At 55.3% G+C, this 23,070-nt stretch overlaps 2 protein-coding genes across 4 annotated transcripts in view; both read left to right on the top strand.

Moving 5' to 3' along the window:
- The first annotated feature begins 3,187 nt into the window (after positions 1-3,187).
- On the top strand, positions 3,188-12,321 carry ASB16 (ankyrin repeat and SOCS box containing 16). 2 transcript variants are annotated; one of them, XM_006125719.4, is made up of 5 exons: positions 3,188-3,503; positions 4,461-4,728; positions 7,580-8,072; positions 8,784-8,897; positions 10,427-12,321. In XM_006125719.4, exons 1-5 carry the CDS (start codon positions 3,188-3,190, stop codon positions 10,610-10,612), a joined length of 1,377 nt encoding a protein of 458 aa, XP_006125781.2. In that variant the 3' UTR covers positions 10,613-12,321. The 2 variants fall into 2 exon arrangements, with proteins under 2 accessions (XP_006125781.2, XP_075767317.1); XM_075911202.1 differs by having other exon boundaries at positions 3,364-3,503; positions 4,012-4,728; positions 10,427-12,320.
- Positions 12,322-17,935: 5,614 nt separating this feature from the next.
- Positions 17,936-23,070, top strand: part of TMUB2 (transmembrane and ubiquitin like domain containing 2) — an 8,640-nt gene continuing 3,505 nt past the window's right edge. Inside the window, exons 1-3 of one of the 2 annotated variants that reach the window (XM_075911207.1) lie at positions 18,028-18,093; positions 20,273-20,326; positions 22,295-22,891. In XM_075911207.1, coding sequence (XP_075767322.1) covers positions 22,320-22,891 — 572 coding nt within the window. In that variant the 5' untranslated portion in view covers positions 18,028-18,093; positions 20,273-20,326; positions 22,295-22,319. Of the gene's footprint in view, positions 18,094-20,272; positions 20,327-22,294; positions 22,892-23,070 lie in introns of both variants that reach the window. The other variant, XM_075911206.1, reaches the window with a different exon arrangement.

Here is a 23,070-nt window from a genome sequence, read left to right as displayed (position 1 = left end):
GTGTCACGGCAGAGCAAGGACTCTGACCAGTGAGGTGACGCTTGTGTCTGCACAGGGCTCTGAACGGCAGGTGCGTTCTGTGGCTGCAAGCCATGATGACGGGACCCTGCTGACAGATAGTCTGGGGCTCCCGTTCGCAAAAGGGGCGATGCCGGCAGCCCTGACAGGGAACGATGCCTGCCTTGCTACCTTGGGCAGCAGCAGCCTCGCAGTCTGTGCATGGAGCCCTTGAGGGGTCGCTACCTGCGAGTGACACAGCTTTCCCCTCCAGTAGCCGAGTCCTGCATTAAATGGGTGTTTGGGACTTTAACGTGTGACGCTCTTTCTTTGGCTGCCCAGCCTCCTCCACTTTGATTTCCTGCAGAGCCAGCCTGTCTCCTCGCCGGGGGAGCATGGGGCTGTGTGGGGAGCCGCGGAGGCTTGTGTTAAACTGGAGTTTGTCTCCTTCTAAAGCATTTCCTTGAAGCTGGCTGGCTCGCTCCTGCAACGTGCCTGTTGGCCTCACTGGGGACTGACACATGCAAGGGCTGTGTGATCCAGCCTGCGACGGGAGAGGAGCTGCTGATGAGGGCGACAGAGTCCTGGATATTGGAGTCCGATCCTCGCCCCCGCAGAGCAACCGAAACTCCCATCCGAGTCACTGAGTATCAAAGGGAGCTCAGTACCTTTTCAGGAACAGGCCCGCGGCTCCCCACAGACAAAGGCTTGTGTCCAGTGCAGCTGTGTGGGCGTCGTTCTCAGCTGGGCACTGGGATGGCAGCCAGGGCCAGCCGGAATCCCTACGCTGTGCTTGAGATGGTGACGGCTGCACTCATGTCCGGGCCAAACTTTTACCAACTGCCTGGCTCCCTGCTGATCTAGCGCTGTTCTGGGGAAGCTTCCCAGGCTCTGATCTTCGAGAGATGCGCTTGTGTTATAAAAGAAAATCAAATCTCTCAAGGTGATGCAGAAGGCACCATCCCTAATAGTGAGCAGACGGTGTTTTCCCTTCACAGGAGTCATCCAGGGTACAAATTCTCCAGCCTGAATTCTGCGCTCTTCTATTCTGAGTTTGGTCTCAGCTGGGGCAGTTGGAGGACACTGCCCAGCTAGGAGAAGGAGCAATTCCTGGCTCCGGAGAGCTGATATTGAGAAGGCCTCAGGGCCTAAGTCTGCTGTTTGTCGGCACCACTCAGAACTGGGCCCTGAGTCAAGACAAAGTAACTACAGCAGGTGCCTGGGGGCTGCGGTGCGGTTAGGCAAGGAAAGGGAGGCAGCATTCCTCGCCCAGCATTACACCTTTCATCCCATAACAGGGGTGATGAGTGCACTCAATGTTACAGGTCCTTCCCACCCCCCCTTGTGGACTCAGCCCCATTGTGCTGTGGGGTGTAGGTAGGGACAGCCCTGCTCCCCACTCAAGAGCCAAGAAATAGTTAACGCTGCATATCTGCCAAGAAATTCCCCCTTAGCTGCTGTAGGTTTGTTCTACCCAATGCATTCTCCAAAGCTTTATCCTGCCTGAAAGCACCCTGAGCTATTTACTTTCCACTGCTTCCTCTTCCACGGCCTAGCACGTCTCATTAGTAGCAAGCATTTTTCACTTGTACAGTGTATTAATACTCAGCTCGCAGTCCTCAGAGCCCTTTACGAAGAAGGACAGTATCGTTAGCCCCACTTTACAGGTGGTGAAACTGAGGCCCAGAGGACAGTGCCAAAACTCACCCCACAGAGCTGAGAATAGAACTAGGGCTGCATCTCAGTAACCCCCCATGAGCTGGGTTACAGCGTTACTGAGCCGAGACGATAGGCCTGCCTCCCCTCGGCCTGCCGTCGCAAGTCAGCAGCCCTGCCTGGCTCTGGTGTGCCAAAGGCACAAGTTCATTTCTGTCACTTGCCTCTGAAGTCTTGCCCCTTTGCCGGTCCCTGCCTGAGTCTGCAGAGAGCCTGCAACGATCCCTCAGAGAGACGCCTCCTCTGTGAGTGTCACTTGGGTCTAAATCCAAGACTCGAAGAGCCCAGTAGATCTGCCCCAGTGGCTTGGGTAAGAAGCGGGGGCCCGACGAGCACACCTCCCTCGAAGGGAGAAGCTGGCAGACCCTGGCATCCTCTTCAGAGCAGGCAGGGGCTTCCGAGGCCGGCCCATGGCATGCTGTGTCTAAAGGAATTGACCGCTGTATGCCGCCCCGTCTTCGTCACAGGTCTCCTCTATGGAAAAACTCCTGTGCCGCTTCCCTGGGCTGGATTTGTGCCACAGGCAAGTGCCAGTTGTTCGAGCCCCCCGGCCAGCCTCTTGGGATGAGGGAGTCGAGCCCTTCCATGGGACCCCACGCCACCCTCCCGCCTCCAAGAACACCCAGCAAGGAGTCCATCTCTCTCCCCCAGCAAGGGAGATGGCGTGGTGGCAGCTTCAGGCTCTTCGCTGTGGCCGTCACACCACTCCTGCAGTGGAGAAACCACCAGCTCCAGCACTGTCAGTCTGGCCCCACCTGCACTCGGTTGATCGACAACATGCAAGCGCAAACGAGGGGCCAAATTAGCATGATGTATTGTCTGTTTGCAGTAGCACCTAGCGGCCCTAGTCCTGGGCCAAACCCTCAGAGGTTGGGAAAACACAGAATCAGAAAGCTGGCGTCTGCCCCCCGAGAGCTCCCAAGCCAAATCTAAGACCAGAGATTCCAGGAGGGGATGGTATGAGGGCGGCACGAGGAAGCCAGAAGCGATACTGGTCAGCATGATGGGCAGTGGTCTCAGCTGCCTCTTTGGGGTCCCGGTTGTTGCAGGTCTTATAGCCAAGGCGCAATGAAACAAGTAGAAGGGCACTCTGTGTGCGCCCGCCTCAGGAGCTTCCATTCCCGTGGCTCGCTCTCCGCCAGCGTTGTCAGTGGCTGTAACTGACAAGCAGGCCCCTCCGGGCTCTGTTTATTCTGCCACGATGAGCAGGTGTCCCCGGTTTGCTTAGACGCCTGCCACTAACGGCTCAACACCCCTGGCCCCGGATAGAACATGACACTGCACAAACATCTGTTTACTGCCGTGGTAAATAGCCCCTCTATTTATAGCATGGCCTGGCTTGCTCTCGGTCGCCAAGGGGAGGGGTTCCCTCCTCATACCCGTATTTATAAGTCTGAGTGAGGTGGCAGGGGGCACTTCCCCCCCCATCTGTCTGCTCCACAGAGAAGGAGGCTGCCCTGGCTAAGCCGAGAGGATGTCAGGAGAGACCTTTGCGTTCACGTCCTCCACCCTGCGCTCGCTGCGCCTGCAGAGAGAGCGGCTGGAGTGGGAGGACCGGCGGCGGGCTCTCTCTAGGCAGTGCCTTAGCAGGAGGTTCCCGCCGGCCACCAGGAGCCCCCTGCTCCTCCCCAAGCCGGCGCGGCGTCCCCAGTACTGCCGGGACCCTGCTGTCCACAACGTCCTGTACACTGGGGACCTGCAGACCATCAAGAACATCTTCAAGGACGAGGCCATGGCCAACGTGATCGTGGAGACGGTCAGCGAGGAGCTGCTGTGGTCGGCGGAGCTAGGTACGGAGTGAGGCGTGGGGGGCGGGACGAGAGTTTCTGGTCCGGGCTTGTGGTTGGAACAAACACAGGGTTAAGTGCTGCCATCCTCCCCGCTGCTGCCCTGGGAGGCTCTGCCCCCCCCCCTGCCATCAGAGCTCTTCCCTGCGCTCCTCCCCCCACCCCCATCAGAGCTCTTCTCCTTCCCCACGCCACCATCAGAGCTCTTCTCCTTCCTCCCCCCCACCCGACCCCGCCATCAGAGCCAGAGAGCTTTTGCTCCCAAAGAAGTGTCCGTTCTCATGGCTTGGCTCAGAGTGTCAGAAGGGAGCCAAGCAGAGTTCAGCGAAAGCCCCCCCATGGTCTTCTGGGTTCTGTCCATTCGAGGACACGTGCTCTGCTGGAGAGCAGGGGGTTGCGTGCCGGGAGTCCTGGGTTCTAGACCCAGCTCTTTGACTTAGTAGCTGGGCCATTGTTTGCATTTTAATAGCACCTAGAGATGCCAGCTGCTGTGTCTGTCTGTGTGCACTAGTTACTGTACATCAATGTAGTCAGAGATGGTGCTTGCCCTGGAGTGTCTGCAACCTACATTGATGAAGCAACTTAAGTGCTGGGAGGGGAAAACACAGGGGCAGAGAGCTGGCAGAGATGCCCCAGCAGGACAGCGTCCAAGCCAGGAACAGAGCTTGGATTCCCCGACAATCCGCAGCCCTGGTGGCTAAAACTCATTGCCCCTCTGATCTTACACAAGCTGCTCCACTTCTCTGCCCTCTCCCCCTGCCTCGCTGTGACCCTGAAAGCAGGCGTGTGCCCAGCCCTCTGCCGGCGTCGGGTCACGCGGATGAACTCCAGGGAGTCCTAGGAACTGTTCGGACTAGATGGACGCACCAGCCCTCTCCCTGGGGCAAAGTTGGCAGGTGCCATTAACCATGAGAAGTGCACCTGGGCTGGGCCTTCTGAAATTCCCCTGCCCCCCTGCAGGGCTGTGGGTGCTGAGTCCCCAGAAGAGGCACACGTCCCCCTTGCGGATCGTGGCGGGCAGAGGCTATCGGGACTGCGTGAAGCACTTGATCCTGCAGGGGGCCGAGGTCGATGCCGTGGTGGGCGGAAAGGCTGCTGTCCATGACAGCTGCATCCACCAGCGCGCCGAGTGTGCCCAGTTGCTCTTGAGCTACGGTGCCGACGCCAACGTGCTGACGGAGGAGGGGCTGGCTCCACTGCATCTCTGCACCTCCCCAGAGACCTTGCGGTAAGCTTGCGGGTAGGGACAGGGGCAGAGTCTGGTATTTCCTAATGAATCCCCTAACCAGCAGAGACCTATAGGGCAGGTCAGTGACTTGCAAACTACCTGGTCTTTAAGGGGGGAGGCTGGGAAAATGGCCCTCCCCCAAGCTCTGCCCACAGGCCAAAGCTCCAACAGTAAGAGGTGAGTGGTCTCGTTTTGCAGGTTGTCACTAGTCTTCAGAGTCAACAAGGACCTGAGCCAGATCTCACACCTGAGCTGTTTCAGGCTCCCTGCAGACTGGGGCAGGCATTGCTGCCTCAGGTCCTCATTTGAAAATTCTATTCCCAATAGTCAGGGCTAGAGGTGTGGGGCCAAAAGTCTGGTAGCGATGTGACCCCATGACGAGTGGCTTGGGTGCCTCTCTTTTTTGAGCTCCTCTTGTCAGTAGCAAGCGTTTCTCGGCTGTACAACGCGCGAATACTCAGCTCACAGTCCTCAGAGCCCTTTACAAAGAAGGGCAGTATCATTACAGATGGGGAAACTGAGGCATAGAGGGCAGTGCCCAAACTCACCCCACAGAGCTGAGAATTAGAGCTAGGTCTGCATATCAGTCCTGTGCTCTACCCGGGAGGCCACGCCGCCTCCACGCCAATGATCTTCCCTAGCGTGGCATAAGTGTGTCAGGTCGCTTCTCCTATTTCTCCCCCCGCATGAGCTGGGTTACAGCATTACTGAGCTGCCTCCCCTCTGCCTGCCGTCGCAAGTCAGCAGCCCTGCCTGGCTCTGGTGTGCCAAAGGCACAAGTTCATTTCTGTCACTTGCCTCTGAAGTCTCGCCCCTTTGCCGGCCCCCCCAGAAGCTTCCCGCATGTGGAGCCGAGCTCTCTTGCTGCTGCCAAGGGCGTCTGCCTGAGTCTGCAGAGAGCCTGCAGCGATCCCTCTGGGCGTCACTCGGGTCGAAATCCAAGACTCGAAGAGCCCAGCAGATTGTTGAGGTGCAGCCCAGCCCAACAAGCCCCGGCTTGTTCCTGGGGAACCTGTCCTCTGAAAATCAGCTCTTTGTGGGATGGGGGGGCCCTTTGCACCCCCTTCCCACTAGGCACCCAGGCCCTGGAAGAGGCCAATCAGGGCCTGGGGGCGGGAGAGTGCATGAAACCTCCTCCACGTTCCTCTTCTTCCCCCTCCCCCCCGCAAGCAGCATTCGATGTTTCAAAGCGCCACGTGCTCCCTGCAGGGCGGGGGCAGAGCGGAGGAGGCTTCGCATGGTCCCCTGCCCCCAGGCCCTAATTGTCCTGGGGTAGGGCTGCCAGATGGTTGAAACAAAAATACTGAACAGCCGCCCCCCCCCCCCAAAAAAAAAACAGGAAAAAATTCTGTTGAAGGGGGAAAAAAAGGGAGTGGAGGAGACCAAAGTTATTGAGGCCCCCCCCAAAAAACCCTCCAAGTAAGCCAAAAAAAAAAAAAAAGATTAAAATAAAACAGCAATAAAACTCCCTTTAAGAGTGAGCAGGGATAGGAACAGGGGAGCGGTTGAGCACTAAGACCCAGGGGAAACCATTGCTTCCCCTAGGTCGTTTGGCTGGCAGCCTTGGGGAACCAGGTAAGCATGGGGTCAGGGGGCTGGGGGTGTTGGGAGCCGAGGGGTGGCTCGGGGGGTGGAGGGGGAGAGGCCGGGCGCTGAGTGTTTGTAGGGTTGCCAGGTGCCCGGCATTTTCGCCTTCTGGCCGAGGAAAAATTCAGAAAATACCCGACATTTCAGGTGTCCGGTATTCTCTGAATTTTTTTTACTGGACAGGAGCCGAAAATACCGGACTGTCCGGATGGATACTGGACACCTGGCAACCCTAGCCTGGGGGTGGGGGAGCAGTAGGGCCTCCTTGGGCCGGATCCCCCCGCTTGGTGGGCCTCATCTGGCCCGTGGAGGCCCTTTTGCCCACCCCGGCTCTCATCTATGGGGAGCATGTTGGTACCGCGTGTTGCTGCAGGAGGTGGTACCCTCGCGCCGCCCGTGCCACGTCGTGTTTCTGCACTCGCAGCCCAGTTCGCACCAAGTTCTGTGAGCGGGTCCTGCCTCTGCTAACCGAAAGCCAAGTGAAGCTGTGAGCAATAGTCTTGGCCATTGGGGCCGAGGCCTCACACCAGGCCTGTGATACCAGGGCTTATGTTTCAGGCCCTCCTCTTCCCCTGACTTATGGAGGGTGTAGTAAGATAAGAATGGGTCCAGAACTAGGCCGTGTTCCTGGCAGGCACTAGGGACAGGTGGATGGAGCCCACGTGAGCCTGGGCCTTGCCAGTATGAGCAACCCGGATTCCCCAGGTGAACATCTCGTGTTCATTTAGCCCGGTGGCGTCCGACCCTTCCACACTGGGCCCTGCCTCCCATGGACCTTGGATCCAGGCAGGTTGCTGGCCCCAACCTGAGCACACTTTTCTCAAGCGGATCAAAGCCCCAAGATCTGCTGTGAGTTGCATGGGTTCAGACTAGGCCCTGGCAGTGGAAGCAGAACCCAGCTCTCTGGCCCAGGCTGGGAAGGGGGAGAAAGGACAAGTCCCTGCATGCTGTTCTGGGCAATGGTCCCTCTAATTTTGTCCATCCATGTGCGGAATAAATTGTATGTGCACTGAGGCATGTGCCTTTGTGCACCACCAGTAGAAACACCTGCTGGCGGCTGTGAGCAGTGTGGGCACTCTGCCAATCAGCTGGGTGCCCGCCCAAGCGCTCAGCTTACACTGAACACTGGTTCTGGGGAGAGGAGAGAGGGGACACGGCCCGTCTGTCCCCCCAGGTGTTAGAGAGGGGGCTGGAGTGGCAGGAGGAGCAGTGGTGAGGGCCGGGGAAGGGCACTGTAGCTCAGTCCCTGGCTGTGTGTCTCCAGGTGTGCCGAGCTGCTGCTGGAGCACGGGGCCCTGGTGAACCTGAGCACCAGGGACAGGCGGACGACTCCGCTGCACGTAGCCGCTGAGCACGGCCTGGAGGAGCACGTGCAGCTCTACCTGTGCTACGGCGCCGGCCTCACCCACCGGAACAGGGAAGGGGAGACGGCTCTGAACGCCGCCTGTGCCGGCGCCGACAAGCCCACCAAGGCCGGGCGCTACTACCGGGTGGCCAAGCGGCTGCTGGAGTGCGGGGCCGACGCCAAGACGGCCGGCAGGAAGAACCACACCCCCCTCCACAATGCCTGCGGCAACTGCCACCCCCGCCTGGTGGACCTGCTGCTCCAGCATGGGGCCGCCGTGAACGTCAGCAACTGTGCCGGCTACACGCCCATGGACTGCGCCCTGCAGGCCGTCGAGGAGTACCTGGACGGGCAGCCCGAGCGGATCATCGCCAGCCTGCTGGACCACGGGGCGGCAGCCATCAATCCCAAGGTGGGGGGGCACATTGAAATCCTCAGAAATGAGGCAGGTTGTCTCGTTGGCCGAGGGTTGACACTGAGAAGAGTAAAAGCTTAGGGGCTGGGGAGTGAAATGCATTGCCCCTAATCCCCTGTCTTGGTGGGGCAGAGGAGGAGGGTTAATAGGCCTTTTCCTCTCCACCTCCTGGTTCTGTACAAGGCTCCCTTTGTGCCTGGGAGAGGGGTTCTTGCTTCAGGGCATAAACCAGCCACTCACTGCTGGGGTTAGGAAGAAGAGCGTTATTATTAATTAGCTGCTTGCATCTTCCTCTGGAGTATCCAGTGCAGCCATGAGAGGCGGGGTCCTGGAGCAGATGGGCCTTGGGCAATTCTCTGCCTAGAGCCTTCTTGTAGGGCCCCAAGTCCCTCTGCGGGGACAGGCCTCCGTGGCAGCCTGTATAACTGCAGTCTCACAGCACAGCAGGGTGGGGTGAACCTCACTCAGGGCAAAGGGGGTTTTGTGTCCCTTCCAGAAAATATGCACATGGTTCCCTTTGCACGTGCTCCTCCATCTTGCATCTTCTCCTGCTGGGGTCTGGCCCTGTGACAGCTGGGAGTCCCTGTCCTCTAGGGCTGAGGCCCACCTCACCAGGCCATCGTCTCTGGCACCCTCGTCTTCCTTGCATTCCTCCTCTCCCTCCTGGCCGGCTCAGCAATCTTCTGCTTTCTCTCGCCGGGCTCTCAGATGCTGAAGTTCTGCTCCTTGTCCCCACGTGCCCTGGAAGTCGTGCTGAACTCCTACGACCGGATCCTGTCCTGCGATTCCTGGGTGGAAGCGGTGCCTCCGGAGATGTGGCAGGTACCTCCTAGCGTGCACCCACATAGCACCCTGCAGGAAGCTGATCCAGAGCAGGGGAGAGGCACAGTGTGGGCCGCTCTGGGGGCAGAATGGGAGCTCGACTCCCAGATCAGGTATATCCAGGGCTGCGAAGCAGGGTGAGCATCTGCCACATGCAGCCCTACACTGGAGACGGAGGGCTAATTGGTCCAGTGCCCTTTGTGGTCACAGCCGATCCAAGCGAGAGATGCCGCAAGTGGGATGCGAGCAGCCAGGAGACCCCGTTGGTTGGGTTTTGCATGCGCTGCCGTGAGCACAGTGCTGCTCTGAACTCAGCCAGCGGCTGCAGGGGACTTGGGTGGCTTAGCTGGGCTTGGTTTTCATGGAAGAGGCTCACGTACCCCAGTGAGAATTTAGGGTGCTACACCCCTGCCTAATACGCAGCCTGGTGCTCGCTCTGCCTGGGGCTGTAGGCAACACGTTAGCCGTCCCAGTACACAGCTGTATCGCGTGTTCTGCGTAACGTCGAGAATTTGGATCTCTGGGCAGCTCATCTGTGGGGACCAGATAGAGTCCCAAGCAGTGGATCTGTGGCTGCAGGAGCGACTCTGGAAGGAAGGGGTGGAAGAGCCATAGCTTGGGACGCTTAAAACTGGTCCAGTCCTGCATTGGTCAAGGGGACTAAATCCGTGGCTCCCACATGCAGCTGAGTGTAATGGTGACATCACTGGCTGGGGAAAGAGTGGGAGAGGCGGCATTAACACCCATAGAGCTCTTGGTCCTCCCAGTTCCTAGAGAGGACTGGGGTTTAAGAGTGGACTGGCTCGTCAAGCCCAGGCTAGGGATGTTAAATTTGATTAATCAGCTAATCGAGTAGTCGATGGAATTTCCATCAGCTACTCGATTAGTCAGTAGGGGGCTGCTTGCTGTCCTGCTGTGCCTCCCCCTCTGAAATGTATAAGAGTTGCAGGTGGCTCTTGTACATTTCAAAGGGAGAGGCCCAGCAGTCAGGACCTCGCGTGAGCAGGGACTGTTTTGGTCCCCGCTGCGCCACCTCCTCCCTGCAGAGATGGTGCTGGAGGGAAACCGTTTTTAAGCCTGCTCCTGCTCCCCCTCCCTCTTGGTGCCTTTGATAGAGAGGCAGCAAGGGGGGGCAGGGGGAGCGACTAGTCAAGTAGTGACTCACCTACCCGATAAGCCAAGGTGTGTCAGGTAGTCAGCTAGTCGCTTGCGTCCCTAATCCAGGCCCCTGCTGTCATAGGCCACCCATCCTATCATCCCATTCATAAATTGTATTAAGCTCCATCTTAAAGCTAGTTCAGTTGTTTGCCTCTGGTGCCCCCTTAGTAAAGGTTGGGAAAAGGTTTTAACCATCAGAGGGAAGGTTCTGCAGCAGCCCCCTAAGTGCATGGGGGACTAATAAAGTGGGGTGCTCCTGGGGAGGAAATATGCTGCTGAACGCCCTGTAGAAGCCCCTCGTGTCTGCCTCTCCTGACTGCTGAGCCTTGTGATAAATGGAGCCTCATTGAATCTTCCTTCCCCCTCGGCAGGAGCACAAGACTTTCTACGACTCTGCTCTCCAGATGACCAACCAGCCCCGCCAGCTGCAGCATCTGGCGCGCTGCGCGCTGCGCACGTACCTGGGAGCGCGGTGCCATTCAGCCATCCCCGAACTCAAACTGCCCCCGTCTCTGCGGGCTTATCTGCAGCTCCCGCTAGAGGGCTACATCCGGTGACCGCGGAGATGCGTCCTTCAGGCATGATATTGGGGGAATGGCTTTGAATTGCTGATGGGTGACTGGGGAGAGCCAGTGGGTGTCAATGCAGACGGGGCTCCTGGTGTGCAGGGGTGTGTATTCTGTCAGTTCACTCATGCTGAGTAGTAGCCCCGGGGGCTACTTACGTGCTGCTCCGCAAGAGTGAGGCTGACACAGTCTAGCCCGTTCGTACTTTCATAACAAGGCTTGGCTTGTGCTAGCACCGGTTTCCACCCTGCTCAATAATACGAGGGCAAAGGATGGAAAATTCACAATGTAAAACTGACAGGGCCGAATAGTCTTCCCTGTGCAGTGCCGCATTGGCCTGTGGAACTCATTGCCTCAAGAGGTCATTGAAGCAGAGAGCTGAGCAGAACTCGGGGAAAGACTGGACATGGAGCTAGAGAACAAGAAAATGCTGAGTTAGAACTGCAATGCCTTTTAAAATACAACAGACCATCTATTTAAACCCCCTCCACTTTGGCCAGGAGCCAAATGCTGACCAATGGGATCAGGAAGAACGTCTCACTCTGATGGGAACAGAGAACGTTTCTTGTCCCCGGGACAGGTTACCCCACAACAGCCTGGGTTTCCTGCATCAACCTCTGAAGCAGCTGGTACTGCCCCCTGCTGGCCACAGGTCACTAGGGTAGATGGTGCCTGGTCTCTGTGTTCCTTCTAAACTCCGCAGCTTCACAGGGGCTTAATCAGCCCTGCCCAGTCAGACGCTCAGGGCTCTGCAGGGAACTGATGGAAGGGGTGAGGCTGATTAATCACCAGTGAAGCTGGGCTGCCCTGCAGCTTAGAGGGACTGCTGGTCTCCCTGATGTCACACTGGGGTTGGTTTGTTCTTTACAGGCAGTTCTCATCTGTAGGCTTTTTCTGAATCAACACCCTGATTCGATTGACGGCATTTGGCTTTGACTCTTGCCTGCACTGGGGTCAGAAACCCACGTCTTGGGGCTGCCAGACTGCACTGTGGCCCCAGAACTATGCTCTGGCTATAAATATGCCAGCAGCAGCAAGGCACAAAACATAAGCACAGATCTGCCGCTCGGTTTGCGATGCCTGTGGCGTGTGCTGCATGTCCCTCCCAAACTGGAGTGCTCTTAAAGACAGAGGAGAGTGATGCAAAGGCCTAATGGACAGATCTGTAGCAATTGCCAGCCCAGAAGCCTATCTCATCTTGTGTCCAAGAATGACCAGTGCCAGCAGCTTTGGGTGTGTGTGTCAAGAACACCCCCCAGTGGGCCAATAATTTCCCCAGAGGGGATGTTTCCTCCCAACCCCTCTCAGTTGGCTTACAACAAAAAATATCTAGCTTTCTTCATCTGAAAATCTCAAAGCATTTTATAAAGGCAGGTCTGCTTTACCACAGGCAAAAGCGAGGCACAGGGAGGTGGAAATGACTTCCCCAACAGGCCAGTGGTAGGGCTGAGACTAGCTCTCAGAATGCTAGCTTTGATCTAGCCACTAGGCCACACTGTAGCCCTTCTAATATAATTACGGATGGTCTCATTAGCTGAACTATTTTTCTTGAGCACAAAAGTTACATGCAGCTTGCAGTAAAATTATTCTGTTCAATTTATGCACTTTAGGGGCAGCCTGTGTTAGTTGTTTCCCAATGTAAAATAAAAAGCTACAGCAAATAAATTTAAAACCACGCTTGTCTTAAATCTTCCTGCATTGCTTATGTGACAGCTGGGGCTGGGGCTAGGGTCTGTGTTTTCCCTTGTTAATGAGGATCCTTAGCAGTTTGGGTGTTTACAATAAGCACTTGATTCTGAGGTCATCAGCTCTTGTATCTTAAGAAGGATACACTGAGAAGAGTAAAGGACCAGAGGTGGACAGTAGAAACCATTATGAGCAGGGCGGCAGGACTGACTTAAGGAGACTGACTTTCTCTGGTGCAAGGTTTTTAAAAAAAACTCCAGGTTATGCAGAGGGCAGCAGATGGAAATATTTATGGGCCCCAAAGCAAAAGTGCAGTAACTAATATTCCTCTTCGTCATCTCCATGCCCTTCGCAACTGTGGGGAAGCACGAGGAGAGCCCTGCAAATCCATGGAACTCACTTTAAATCTGCGAGTGGCCGCGTTTTGTTTTTCCCAATACCAATTTTGTATCCAGGCAGGGTTCTAAGCACGAGCCCCATTTTACAGCTGGTGAACCCTGAGGCCCAATCATGACTTAGCCAAGCAAATCAACAGGGCAGGTGGGACTAGAACCCAGGTTCTTACACAGCTGCACTAACCCCTCTGCTTTCCTTTTTAGGGCGTGTGAATGTTTTGTCCCCAGTGCAGGGTAATGGTCCTAAAAACCAAACCAACCTGGGCCTGTACAACAGCGGCAGTTATTGATAATCTAGGCAAATATAACTTAGATAGGGCCACGATAAGGTGGGTGCATAATTGGCTGGATAACCGTAGTCAGAGAGTTGTTGTTAACGGTGCTAAATCCTGCTGGAAAGGGATAACAAGTGGAGTTCCGCAAGGGTCTGTTTTGGGACCCGTACTGTTCAATATCTTCATCAATGATGTAGATATTGGGATAGAGAGTACGCTTATTAAGTTTGCAGATGATACCAAACTGGGTGGGGTTGCAACTTCTTTGGAGGATAGGGACATAATTCAAAATGACCTTAGCAAGTTAGAGAAATGGTCAGAGGTAAACAGGATGAGGTTTAATAAAGAGAAATGCAAAGTGCTCCACTTAGGAAGGAACAATCAGTTCCATACATACAAGATGGGAAGCGACTGTCTAGGAAGGAGCATGGCGGAAAGGGATCTAGGGGTCATAGTGGACCACAAGTTGAATATGAGTCAACAGTGTGATGCTCCTGCAAAAAAAGCAAATATGATTCTAGGTTGTATCAACAGGTGTGTTGTAAGCAAAACTCGTGAAGTCATTCTGCCGCTCTACTCTGCGCTAGTTAGGCCTCAGCTGGAGTACTGTGTCCAGTTCTGGGCGCCATTTTCAAGAAAGATGTGGAGAAATTGGAAAGGGTACAGAGAAGAGCGACAAGAATGATTAAAGGTTTAGAGAACATGACCTATGAAGCCAGGCTTCATGAACTGGGCTTGTTTAGTTTGGAAAAAAGAAGATTAAGGGGGGACATGATAGCGGTTTTCAAATATCTAAAAGGGTGTCACAAGGAGGAAGGAGAAAATTTGTTCCTCTTGGTTTCTGAGGACAGGACAAGGAGTAATGGGCTTAAAGTGCAGCAGGGGAGGTTTAGATTGGACATTAGGAAAAAATTCCTAACTGTCAGGGTGGTCAAATATTGGAATAAATTGCCAAGGGAGGTGGTGGAATCTCCCTCTCTGGAGATATTTAAGAACAGGTTAGATAGACATCTGTCAGGGATGGTGTAGACGGAGCTTGGTCCTGCCTTGAGGGCGGGGGGCTGGACTCGATGACCTCTCGAGGTCCCTTCCAGTCCTATGATTCGCCCTGATCTTCTGGCACACTGGGCAGGGATCCTGCAGCAGAAGGAAAAACAAGTGCCTGCAATTGAAGGGGAGATCTTTGGGGAGGACAAGTCCCTTTGGGCAAGGAGTGCTGCCTGGCTGCTTCCTGCAGTGGAGACAGGCGGAGCTGCTGGCATGTTGAAGGTGCTGCTCGGGGCATGGTAGAGCCCAGCAGTTGTATTTTTATCTGATATTGCTGAGCCATTTCCTTGGTGACAAGGCCCTTCCTCGTGCCCTGGAAGCCAGGGCAGTGCTGTTCCCCTTTGTTCTCCCTCTGTAGAACAGGGATAATGCCTTAACCCATCTCCTATAGAACATTAGAACTGGAAGGGACCTTGAGAGGTCAAGTCCAGTCCCCTGCCCTCACAACAGGACCCAGCACCATCCAAACCATCCCTGATAGGTGTCTGTCCAGCCTGCTCATAAATGTCTCCAGTGATGGAGCTTCCACAACCTCCCTATGCAATTTGTCAGGGTAGTTAAACACTGGAATAAAGTTTTTCTTAAACCTCCCTTGCTGCAGTTTAAGCCCATTGCTTCTTGTCCTATCATCAGAGGCCCAAGGGAACAATTTTTCTCCCTCTTCTTTGCTGACGGAAGTGAGAGGTGGGGCTTGAATCCAACCTCCTGCTCCAAGCCAGACTCTGGCACTGACATTCCCCTCCCTCCCCCCCGCAGTTGGAATACGACAGACCATTCCCCAGGTCACACCCTGCCGGACATGGCGGAATCAGGATCCGGGGCTCAGGTTGTAGAGGTGATACACATGAGGATAGCAGCTGCAGGGACTCTGAAGACATCACTCGCTAGTGCAAAATGGTAGGGTTCAGGGTGGGAGAAGGCAGGGCCATCCCTACCGATGCTGGTGCCTTTGCAGCTGAGGGAAAGGGGTTGCCAACACTCCCGGTCCATGCCAGGAGAGTTGACAACCTGGAGCAAGCAGGGAAGGCGGTGTGGGCTAGAGGAGCAGCAGGTGGTCACACAGCCGGCCAGAGAGACGTGGCCCCTTTACGGTGAAAGTCCTGCTTCTCTTCAGCCACCTGCTGTGCAGCTGCTCCCTGCCCAGTCCTCTGGCCCATGAGGGGCACTCATCTCCGGTAAGTGGGGGCTGGGCACAGAGCCCTTTGGGTGCAGCTAGCAGAAGGGGCAGAGGGCGGGCTGTCACGGGATGGGGCGGCCAGAGCCTTAAGACAACATGCGGTTGCATAGGGCACAATAGAATTTGGATCAATATGGTGCCTCAAATGTCACGGTTCTTTGCACAGCTGTGTGTTTTGCCTCTTGGTAGGGGAGGGTTAGGGTATGTGGGTCTTTTTTTTTTCCTCTTTCCCCCTTGAAGCATTAAGCAGGGGCCACTGCCCCAGACAAGATCATGTAGCATCACAAACTTTAGCCTGAGCTGGGCTGGCAGCTTGCACAGGGCGGCAGCCACACCAAATTCTAAGGGTCTGGGTCCCTTGAAAACATTGTAATGCAGGAAGCTTCTGTACAACAATGTGCCCCCGCCCTGGACGGGATGCGATCAGACGTGCTGAACCGTGTGCCTCAGCCCTCAGCTGCACTTTGGTAATAATTGTACTTAGCCCCCTGCAGGATGTGGTTTCTTCTTAATTCCTTCTCCTGCTAGGTTACATCCTGTTGGTGTTTGCTATTAAACAAAAGCCATACTCTACCCAAGAGATGGCTACTTCTCCTTCCAGGGCGGTCTGTCAGAGATGGGGTCTGAATCTGGGTCCCCTAGCCCCTATCTCCAGTTCTACTATTCCCCTGCGGGATGGCCTTGAGCAAGTTACCTCCCTGTTCCATGCCTCAGTTTCCCTGCATGTGAAAGTCTGGGGAGTGGGGCAGGAAGAGTTAAACCCCTCTAACCAAGCGAGGCCAGGTTCCTGGAGCCAGGCACAGCTCCTAGTCCCACCCCGACCCTGACCTTGTAGCCAGGCATGGATTCCAGGCACCTGTCTTTACAGCAAAGCTGTCTCATTGACTGAGCCTAATACTACCAGCCACTATATTCCTCACACAGTCCTGCCATTGCACTCTTCCTCTGCTGTGTCCTCAGAAAAAATAGCATATCTTTGTTAATGCTGCCTCCCTTTCAGCACTGTCCTTATGACTTCTGGTGCCTGGGGTGTGGGGCAGCAGCTGTTTCTTGTAACTGGACACGTGTTTCATAATCGTGCTTGTGGTCTAGTCACTAAACACTCGTTGAGTCACATCAGGTAATGGCTGACTGCTAAATAGTGACAAGTGTTTAAGGTGCTTAAATACACAAATGCTAGAACTCTAAATAACATGGGTGAACTCGAGTGCCTTGTATTGAATGAGGCTCTTAATAGAATGAGGCATCACAGGAACTTGGCAAAAGGAGGATAATTAATGGGACACAGTAATACCAGGGTACAAAATATTTCAGGAGGTTCTAACAGGGTGTGCTGGTGGGCGAGTGGCACTAGATGTGAAAGAAAGGCTAGAATCAACTCGAGATCTTGGAGTCTATGTGGAAAGTTCTTTGAAAACATACTATGTGCAATAGTTAAAAAAAAAAAAAAAAAAAAAAAAAAAAAAGCAAACCATGTTGGGACTCATTAAGAAATGGATACATAATGAGACAGAAAATATCATATTGCCTCTATAAATCTGTGGCATGTCTGTATCTTGAATGCTGGGGGCAGATGTGATCACTTCCTCTCAAAAGAGAAATATTAGAATTGAAAAAGATTGAGAAAGGGCAACAAAAATGATCAGGGTATGGAACAGCTGCTATAGGAGGAGAAATTAATAAGACTTGGATTTTTCAGCTTAATAAAGTGACAACTAAGAGGGGATATGGTAGAGGCTTCTAAAATCATGACTGGTTCCATGTTCCATATGGTTTCATCCAAAACATTTCATTTCCTAGCTTAACCATGGTACGGAAAGTTCTTCTAAATGTAATTTGCACTACTGTGGGCAGTTTGTTCTCACCCCCTCTCCTACTAATTATCACTTACTAGCACATTAAAAAATACCAAATAGTCCCTAACGTGCTGCAAGCCTAACAAAAAATGTAGATGGTATCATGAGTATTCGTGGGTACAACCCACTCACATGATTCCCCACCTACAACACGTGCTTTATTTCCGGCCACAGCCATGTCCAATGGGACCTCATAAATTACCCGTTTGCACCATACATTTGGGTGGCTGTCCATCTGCTTTTACTTTCCCTAGAATGTTAGTGTCCAACCTGTTCTGTAGCACTGCACTCCAGCAGCACCACTCCACCCCAGTACGTTTCCCAAGGCTTTTCCTGGAGTGATTAACATCTCTAGCTGCTGGCTCAGCAGTAGAGTCCTGTGTGGGCCTATTTTTTAATACCTACTCCACATGGTTCTTTAATGTCGAGCTGGCTCCTGCTATGACCCATGCGAGTCCCGCAGGACCCAGGGGCTCCCAGTCCCACAGCGGGGCATTACGCAGCATTTGGACCATTGCAACCTTGTGGGTTCACCCCTTCCCCTTGGCCCCACCCTGCAGCCAGAGTCTCCTAGGTCTTGTCTTTTCTGAGCTGCCCCCCAGCTTCTGCCCCACTTCCTGGGGACACTGCTGGGCTGAGCTAGCCCCTGCCAAGTTACCCCCTTGCCTCCCTTATAGGGACCACAGAAGTGGAAGCCACACCCCTTTGTTACAAGCCCCGCCCACTCGTCCTGGCGCCGCCCCCTGCCCAACTCTCTTGAAGGGACCTGTTATGGAGGCGGGCTTGGATCAATCCGACCAATCGCCTGCCTCCTGGCCCCGCCCCTTTCCCTCGCGGCTCATTTTAACTACGTCACCAGCGTACGCCGACGCGCTCCTCCCCCACCATCCGGCCCGCTGGGCGGGTCCCTCTGACGTTCGCAGCGCGCGCGGAACGTAGTTGAGCTCGGTGGGCGCGCGTCTGACGTAGGCGGCGTGTGCTTGTGACGCGGCGTATGGGGCCTTCGGTAGGGAGGAGGCGTCTGCGGGAGTGCCGGGTAAGTGGTAGTGACCCCCCCCCCCCCGGCTTAACCCCCCCGCCTCGGCCCGGCCCCTCCCCGCCCACGAAGGGTGAATCCCCCGCTCGACCGCTGTCCTGGGCTCCCAAGCGCCCCGGCGCGGCCCTTCCCCCCACGGGGTTTGCTCCCCCCCAGCTCCCCCCCCGCTACTCGGCTCCCCCCCCCGGTTCTGCCCCCCCTCAGCTCCCCCCCCCGCTACTCGGCTCCCACCCCCCCCGGTTCTGCCCCCCCTCAGCTCTCCCCCCCCCGCTACTCGGCTCCCACCCCCCCGGTTCTGCCCCCCCTCAGCTCTCCCCCCCCCGCTACTCGGCTCCCACCCCCCCGGTTCTGCCCCCCCTCAGCTCTCCCCCCCCCGCTACTCGGCTCCCACCCCCCCGGTTCTGCCCCCCCCTCAGCTCTCCCCCCCCCGCTACTCGGCTCCCACCCCCCCGGTTCTGCCCCCCCTCAGCTCTCCCCCCCCCGCTACTCGGCTCCCACCCCCCCGGTTCTGCCCCCCCCTCAGCTCTCCCCCCCCCGCTACTCGGCTCCCAGCCCCCCGGTTCTGCCCCCCCCTCAGCTCTCCCCCCCCCGCTACTCGGCTCCCACCCCCCCGGTTCTGCCCCCCCCTCAGCTCTCCCCCCCCGCTACTCGGCTCCCACCCCCCCGGTTCTGCCCCCCCTCAGCTCTCCCCCCCCCCGCTACTTGGCTCCCACCCCCCCCCGGTTCTGCCCCCCCTCAGCTCTCCCCCCCGCTACTCGGCTCCCCCCCCCCCGGTTCTGCCCCCCCTCAGCTCTCCCCCCCCGCTACTCGGCTCCCACCCCCCCGGTTCTGCCCCCCCTCAGCTCTCTCCCCCCGCTACTCGGCTCCCACCCCCCCGGTTCTGCCCCCCCCTCAGCTCTCTCCCCCCGCTACTCGGCTCCCACCCCCCCGGTTCTGCCCCCCCCTCAGCTCTCCCCCCCCGCTACTCGGCTCCCACCCCCCCGGTTCTGCCCCCCCTCAGCTCTCTCCCCCCGCTACTCGGCTCCCACCCCCCCGGTTCTGCCCCCCCTCAGCTCTCCCCCCCCCGCTACTTGGCTCCCACCCCCCCCCGGTTCTGCCCCCGCTCAGCTCTCTCCCCCCCCCGGTTCTGCCCCCCCTCAGCTCTCCCCCCCGCTACTCGGCTCCCCCCCCCCCCGGTTCTGCACCCAACTCTCCCCCCCCCCGCTACTCGGCTCCCACCCCCCCGGTTCTGCCCCCCCTCAGCTCTCTCCCCCCGCTACTCGGCTCCCACCCCCCCGGTTCTGCCCCCCCTCAGCTCTCTCCCCCCGCTACTCGGCTCCCACCCCCCCGGTTCTGCCCCCCCTCAGCTCTCTCCCCCCGCTACTCGGCTCCCACCCCCCCGGTTCTGCCCCCCCTCAGCTCTCCCCCCCCCGCTACTTGGCTCCCACCCCCCCCCCCGGTTCTGCCCCCCCTCAGCTCTCCCCCCCCCCCCCCGGTTCTGCCCCCCCTCAGCTCTCCCCCCCGCTACTCGGCTCCCCCCCCCCCGGTTCTGCACCCAACTCTCCCCCCCCCCCGCTACTCGGCTCCCACCCCCCTCAGTTGTCCCCCCCCCCCCCAGCTCTGCCCCTCCCCCACTACTTGGCTCCCACTCCCCCAGCTACTCCCCCCCCCCAGCTCTGCCCCTCCCCCGCTACTCGGCTGCCACCCCCCCCAGCTCTGCCCCTCTCCTGCTACTTGGCTGCCACCCCCTCCCAGCTATTTCCCCACCCCCAGCTCTGCCCTTCCCCCGCTACTCAGCTGCCACTGCCTCCACGGCTCTTCCCCCCCCTTCCTTCCCCCCAGCGTGGCGCTGCCCCTTAACAGGGGTTTAACCCCCCCAATGTCTATTCCTCTGTAGGGTTTTAACCCCCCCCCCCTTTCCTCCCTTGAGGACTGCTGTGGAGGCCATGTTATTGCTTGGGAACGTGCCCCCCCCCCCCCATTAGTGCCATCTCCCCACTCTGTGGTGTTAACACGCAGTCCATGGGAGGCTAATCCCCCCCCTCCCCCCATGTGCCCTCCCCACCCAGGCCTGAAAGGCTTTGGTGCTTCCCTGAAGCAGAGGAGCCTTACTGCAAGGTGTCAGTCCCCTGATCATGGAAATGGGCAGGGAAAGTCCAGGGTCAAGGAGGGCTAGGAAACGAATTTCTTCCTTAAACAGGCAGGATTCCTGCATGGCTGATTGATAGAGGGCAACCCTGTGTCCCTGGCTGTGGTAGGTGTTTTCTCCCCCTACATTAGTCATAGATTTTTGTGGCAAAGGTCTCTGGGATTCAGTACTCTCTAAAAAAAACCGGAAACACCATTTGAAAACAGATATCACATTCTATTTGATGCACCCTAGCCAGGCACCTACTGGTGTTTTCTTAGATTAGACTGACAAGGGTGCTGTGTGTGTGAATCGCACTAGTGCTTCTCTAGGGTTGCCAGATGGTTTCAACAAAAATACCGGAAATACTTGACATTACATCACAATCTACATTACATCTTATTTAGAAAATAACTGGACATTTATATTTTCTCATTTCTCATTTTCCCAAACAGAAAGCTCAAATACTGGACTGTCTGGTTCAAAACCGGACACCTGGCAACCCTATGTTTCTCACAAGTTCTGTGTAACCTGCAGCAGCCCACCTGTGAGGCAGTGAATATTCCCATTTTACAGTTGAGGAAAGTGAGTGAGAGACTGGGAGGGAAAGTGATTTATCATGGTCACATAATGATTCAACAATAGAGCCAGGACTACTACAACCCAGGGGTCCTGACCCCAAGTCCCCTGCATTAATTACTAGATCACACAGGCTTCTATGGTAAATTGTACTGAATGCATGATTGTAAACTGGGTGAGGGAGTAATCTATGTGACCCTTGTTCCCAACGTTTAATTTCTCTTCTATGATTTCAAGCCCAAGTCTTAGCTAAAGAAACAGCCAACTCCTCTTTCTCCACATCAGTTAGAAGCAAGTCCCTGTAACTGGGTAACTGCAGACCCTGGCAATGTGTTTGTTTCCTAAAAATGTGTGAGTTGTCAGTGGGCATGCCTTTTCCCTGATCCATAGAAGGAGGAGTCCTGTATCTGGACAGTGTGCGTCCAATCACTTAAAATCTTTCTGTATCATTCAAGAGCATTTCTGCATTATTTTCTGAGACGTTTACAAATGAGCTGAACTTCATGATCTTCCTATGAAAGATTGATATTACCATTACCATTTTGCAGACTGGGAAACTGAGGTACAGTGGTGACCTGTCCAATGCAGTTATGTGGTTAAGGTGCAGAATATATTCTTTCCTCATCTATGAGAAGTGCTAGTTTGTTCTCATATTACAGCTCACATGTTCTGCTTACACCTTCTGTGGAGGGCACCATGGAAGAATTGGTTATGGTTATTATTTCTTAGTTTGGTGCCAGCTTACTTGAGATTTGGTTGGGGATATTTTATACATGAACATTAATGAAGGAGCTGCTTGTGGAAAAAGCTGACTTGCCTTTTTGGTAATTTTTTGGTCTTGCTTTGCTTCTACCAGTGTTAACTTTCTCGGTAGTTCTGCATTATCTTTCTTTTCTTTCAGCTACGCCAGTAATAAAGATACATGTAAGGGAACACTTCCCCTCTCACTAATTTGTTGTTTATTTAGGAGATAGTCTAAGGGCAGCTGCCCATCAACTCTAAAAAGTGAACTTTGCCACAAAACAGGCCAGATGTCCCCATTTCAGGAGAGCAACTGTTGATGTTCAGTGAAGGAATTGTGTGGCAAAGTTCACCTATTAGAAAAACAGCTACACTGTGTTCAAATGTGGCTGTTAGATTCGGGGAAGGCATAAAAACAAAGCAACAGTAGTTTTGGAAGTTATTTCTGCCACATCTGCTATTTTGTACAATAGGAGATCCTGTCTAATTTTCTTTCATGTGAACTTGGCTGGTTATGGTTCCCTTATCTACTTGCTGTGCATGTCTCACTTAAAAACAGACAGCATAAGAACCCTTTAAGGAAAGGGGACCAGTGTTAAAACAAACCAAGGGTCTCCACAGTTAGAAAGGCAGAAACTACAGCTTCTCATTCCCTTGTTCTTTTCTTAGTCTCCCCTTGTGCTCTGTACAGCCTCAGTTTGTTCCTCTTCAGGAGTATCTTCCTTTTGTTGGTCCGTGGCTGGAGCTGAGTTCCTTTTACCTTGTTCTTTGCAGCTAAGCTTCTGCAAGAAGCCAAGAGATGGAGCCCCCTGGCATGACCATAATTGAAGGCGTGGGGGATGAAGTAACCGTGGTGGCTGGCATGGTGGTTCTTGTCCTGGCTCTGGTTCTGGCATGGCTTTCCACTTACGTAGCAGATGGAAGCAGCCAGCTTTTGGGAACTATTGTAGCTACAGGTGAATCCTCAGTGATCCATCTTGGCCATGTCGAACGGTATGTGGGGAGCTCAGTAACGCCAGAACCCGCGGAGCCCCAGGGGTCTGCTGAAAGTGCAGAAGAAAAAGCAGACGAGGAAGAGGGTGCGGCCTCTAACTTGGGCCCTGCAGTTGAGCAGGGGGGCAGTGGTAGCACCTCTGACTCCAGCCTCGACCATCTGCTGAACATACAAGGCTTGCCCAAAAGGACATCATCCAGTGAGTCCAGTGCCCTTGAACAGCTGGGTCCAGAGAGCCAAGGTCCCCTGCCATTGTCACGCCTCAGGGAGGAAAGCGAGCCATGCTCTGGGCTTATCAAAGTGCGTCTCAAGTTCCTCAATGATACAGAAGAGGTGGCCATGGTGAGACCGGAGGACACTGTGGGTGTTCTCAAGAGGTAAGACTCCCTTTGATGGAACTTCAGGCAATGGGGGAAAGGATTCCACTTGAATCTGAGGCCCAGACTAAAGTGCACAAACCTCCCACCCTCAAGCACAGACATGGGTACTGCGACGATTATTCCTGGGTGTGTCTGGTCTAGGCACTGCCTGACCGTAAATGTGTAGTACAATTAAA

The sequence above is a fragment of the Pelodiscus sinensis genome, chromosome 29 (genome assembly GCF_049634645.1).
Source record: "Pelodiscus sinensis isolate JC-2024 chromosome 29, ASM4963464v1, whole genome shotgun sequence".
NCBI lineage: Eukaryota > Metazoa > Chordata > Testudines > Trionychidae > Pelodiscus > Pelodiscus sinensis.
This window is presented reverse-complemented; position numbering and strand designations above follow the sequence as displayed.

Excerpts from the sequence above, each read along its gene's own strand:
- ASB16 (XM_006125719.4), top strand. The coding sequence starts at position 3,188 with ATGTCAGGAGAGACCTTTGCGTTCACGTCCTCCACCCTGCGCTCGCTG. Across the intron at positions 3,504-4,460 it reads GCTGTGGTCGGCGGAGCTAG|GGCTGTGGGTGCTGAGTCCC; the intron begins GTACGGAGTGAG and ends GCCCCCCTGCAG. Across the intron at positions 8,898-10,426 it reads TGCCTCCGGAGATGTGGCAG|GAGCACAAGACTTTCTACGA; the intron begins GTACCTCCTAGC and ends CCCCCTCGGCAG.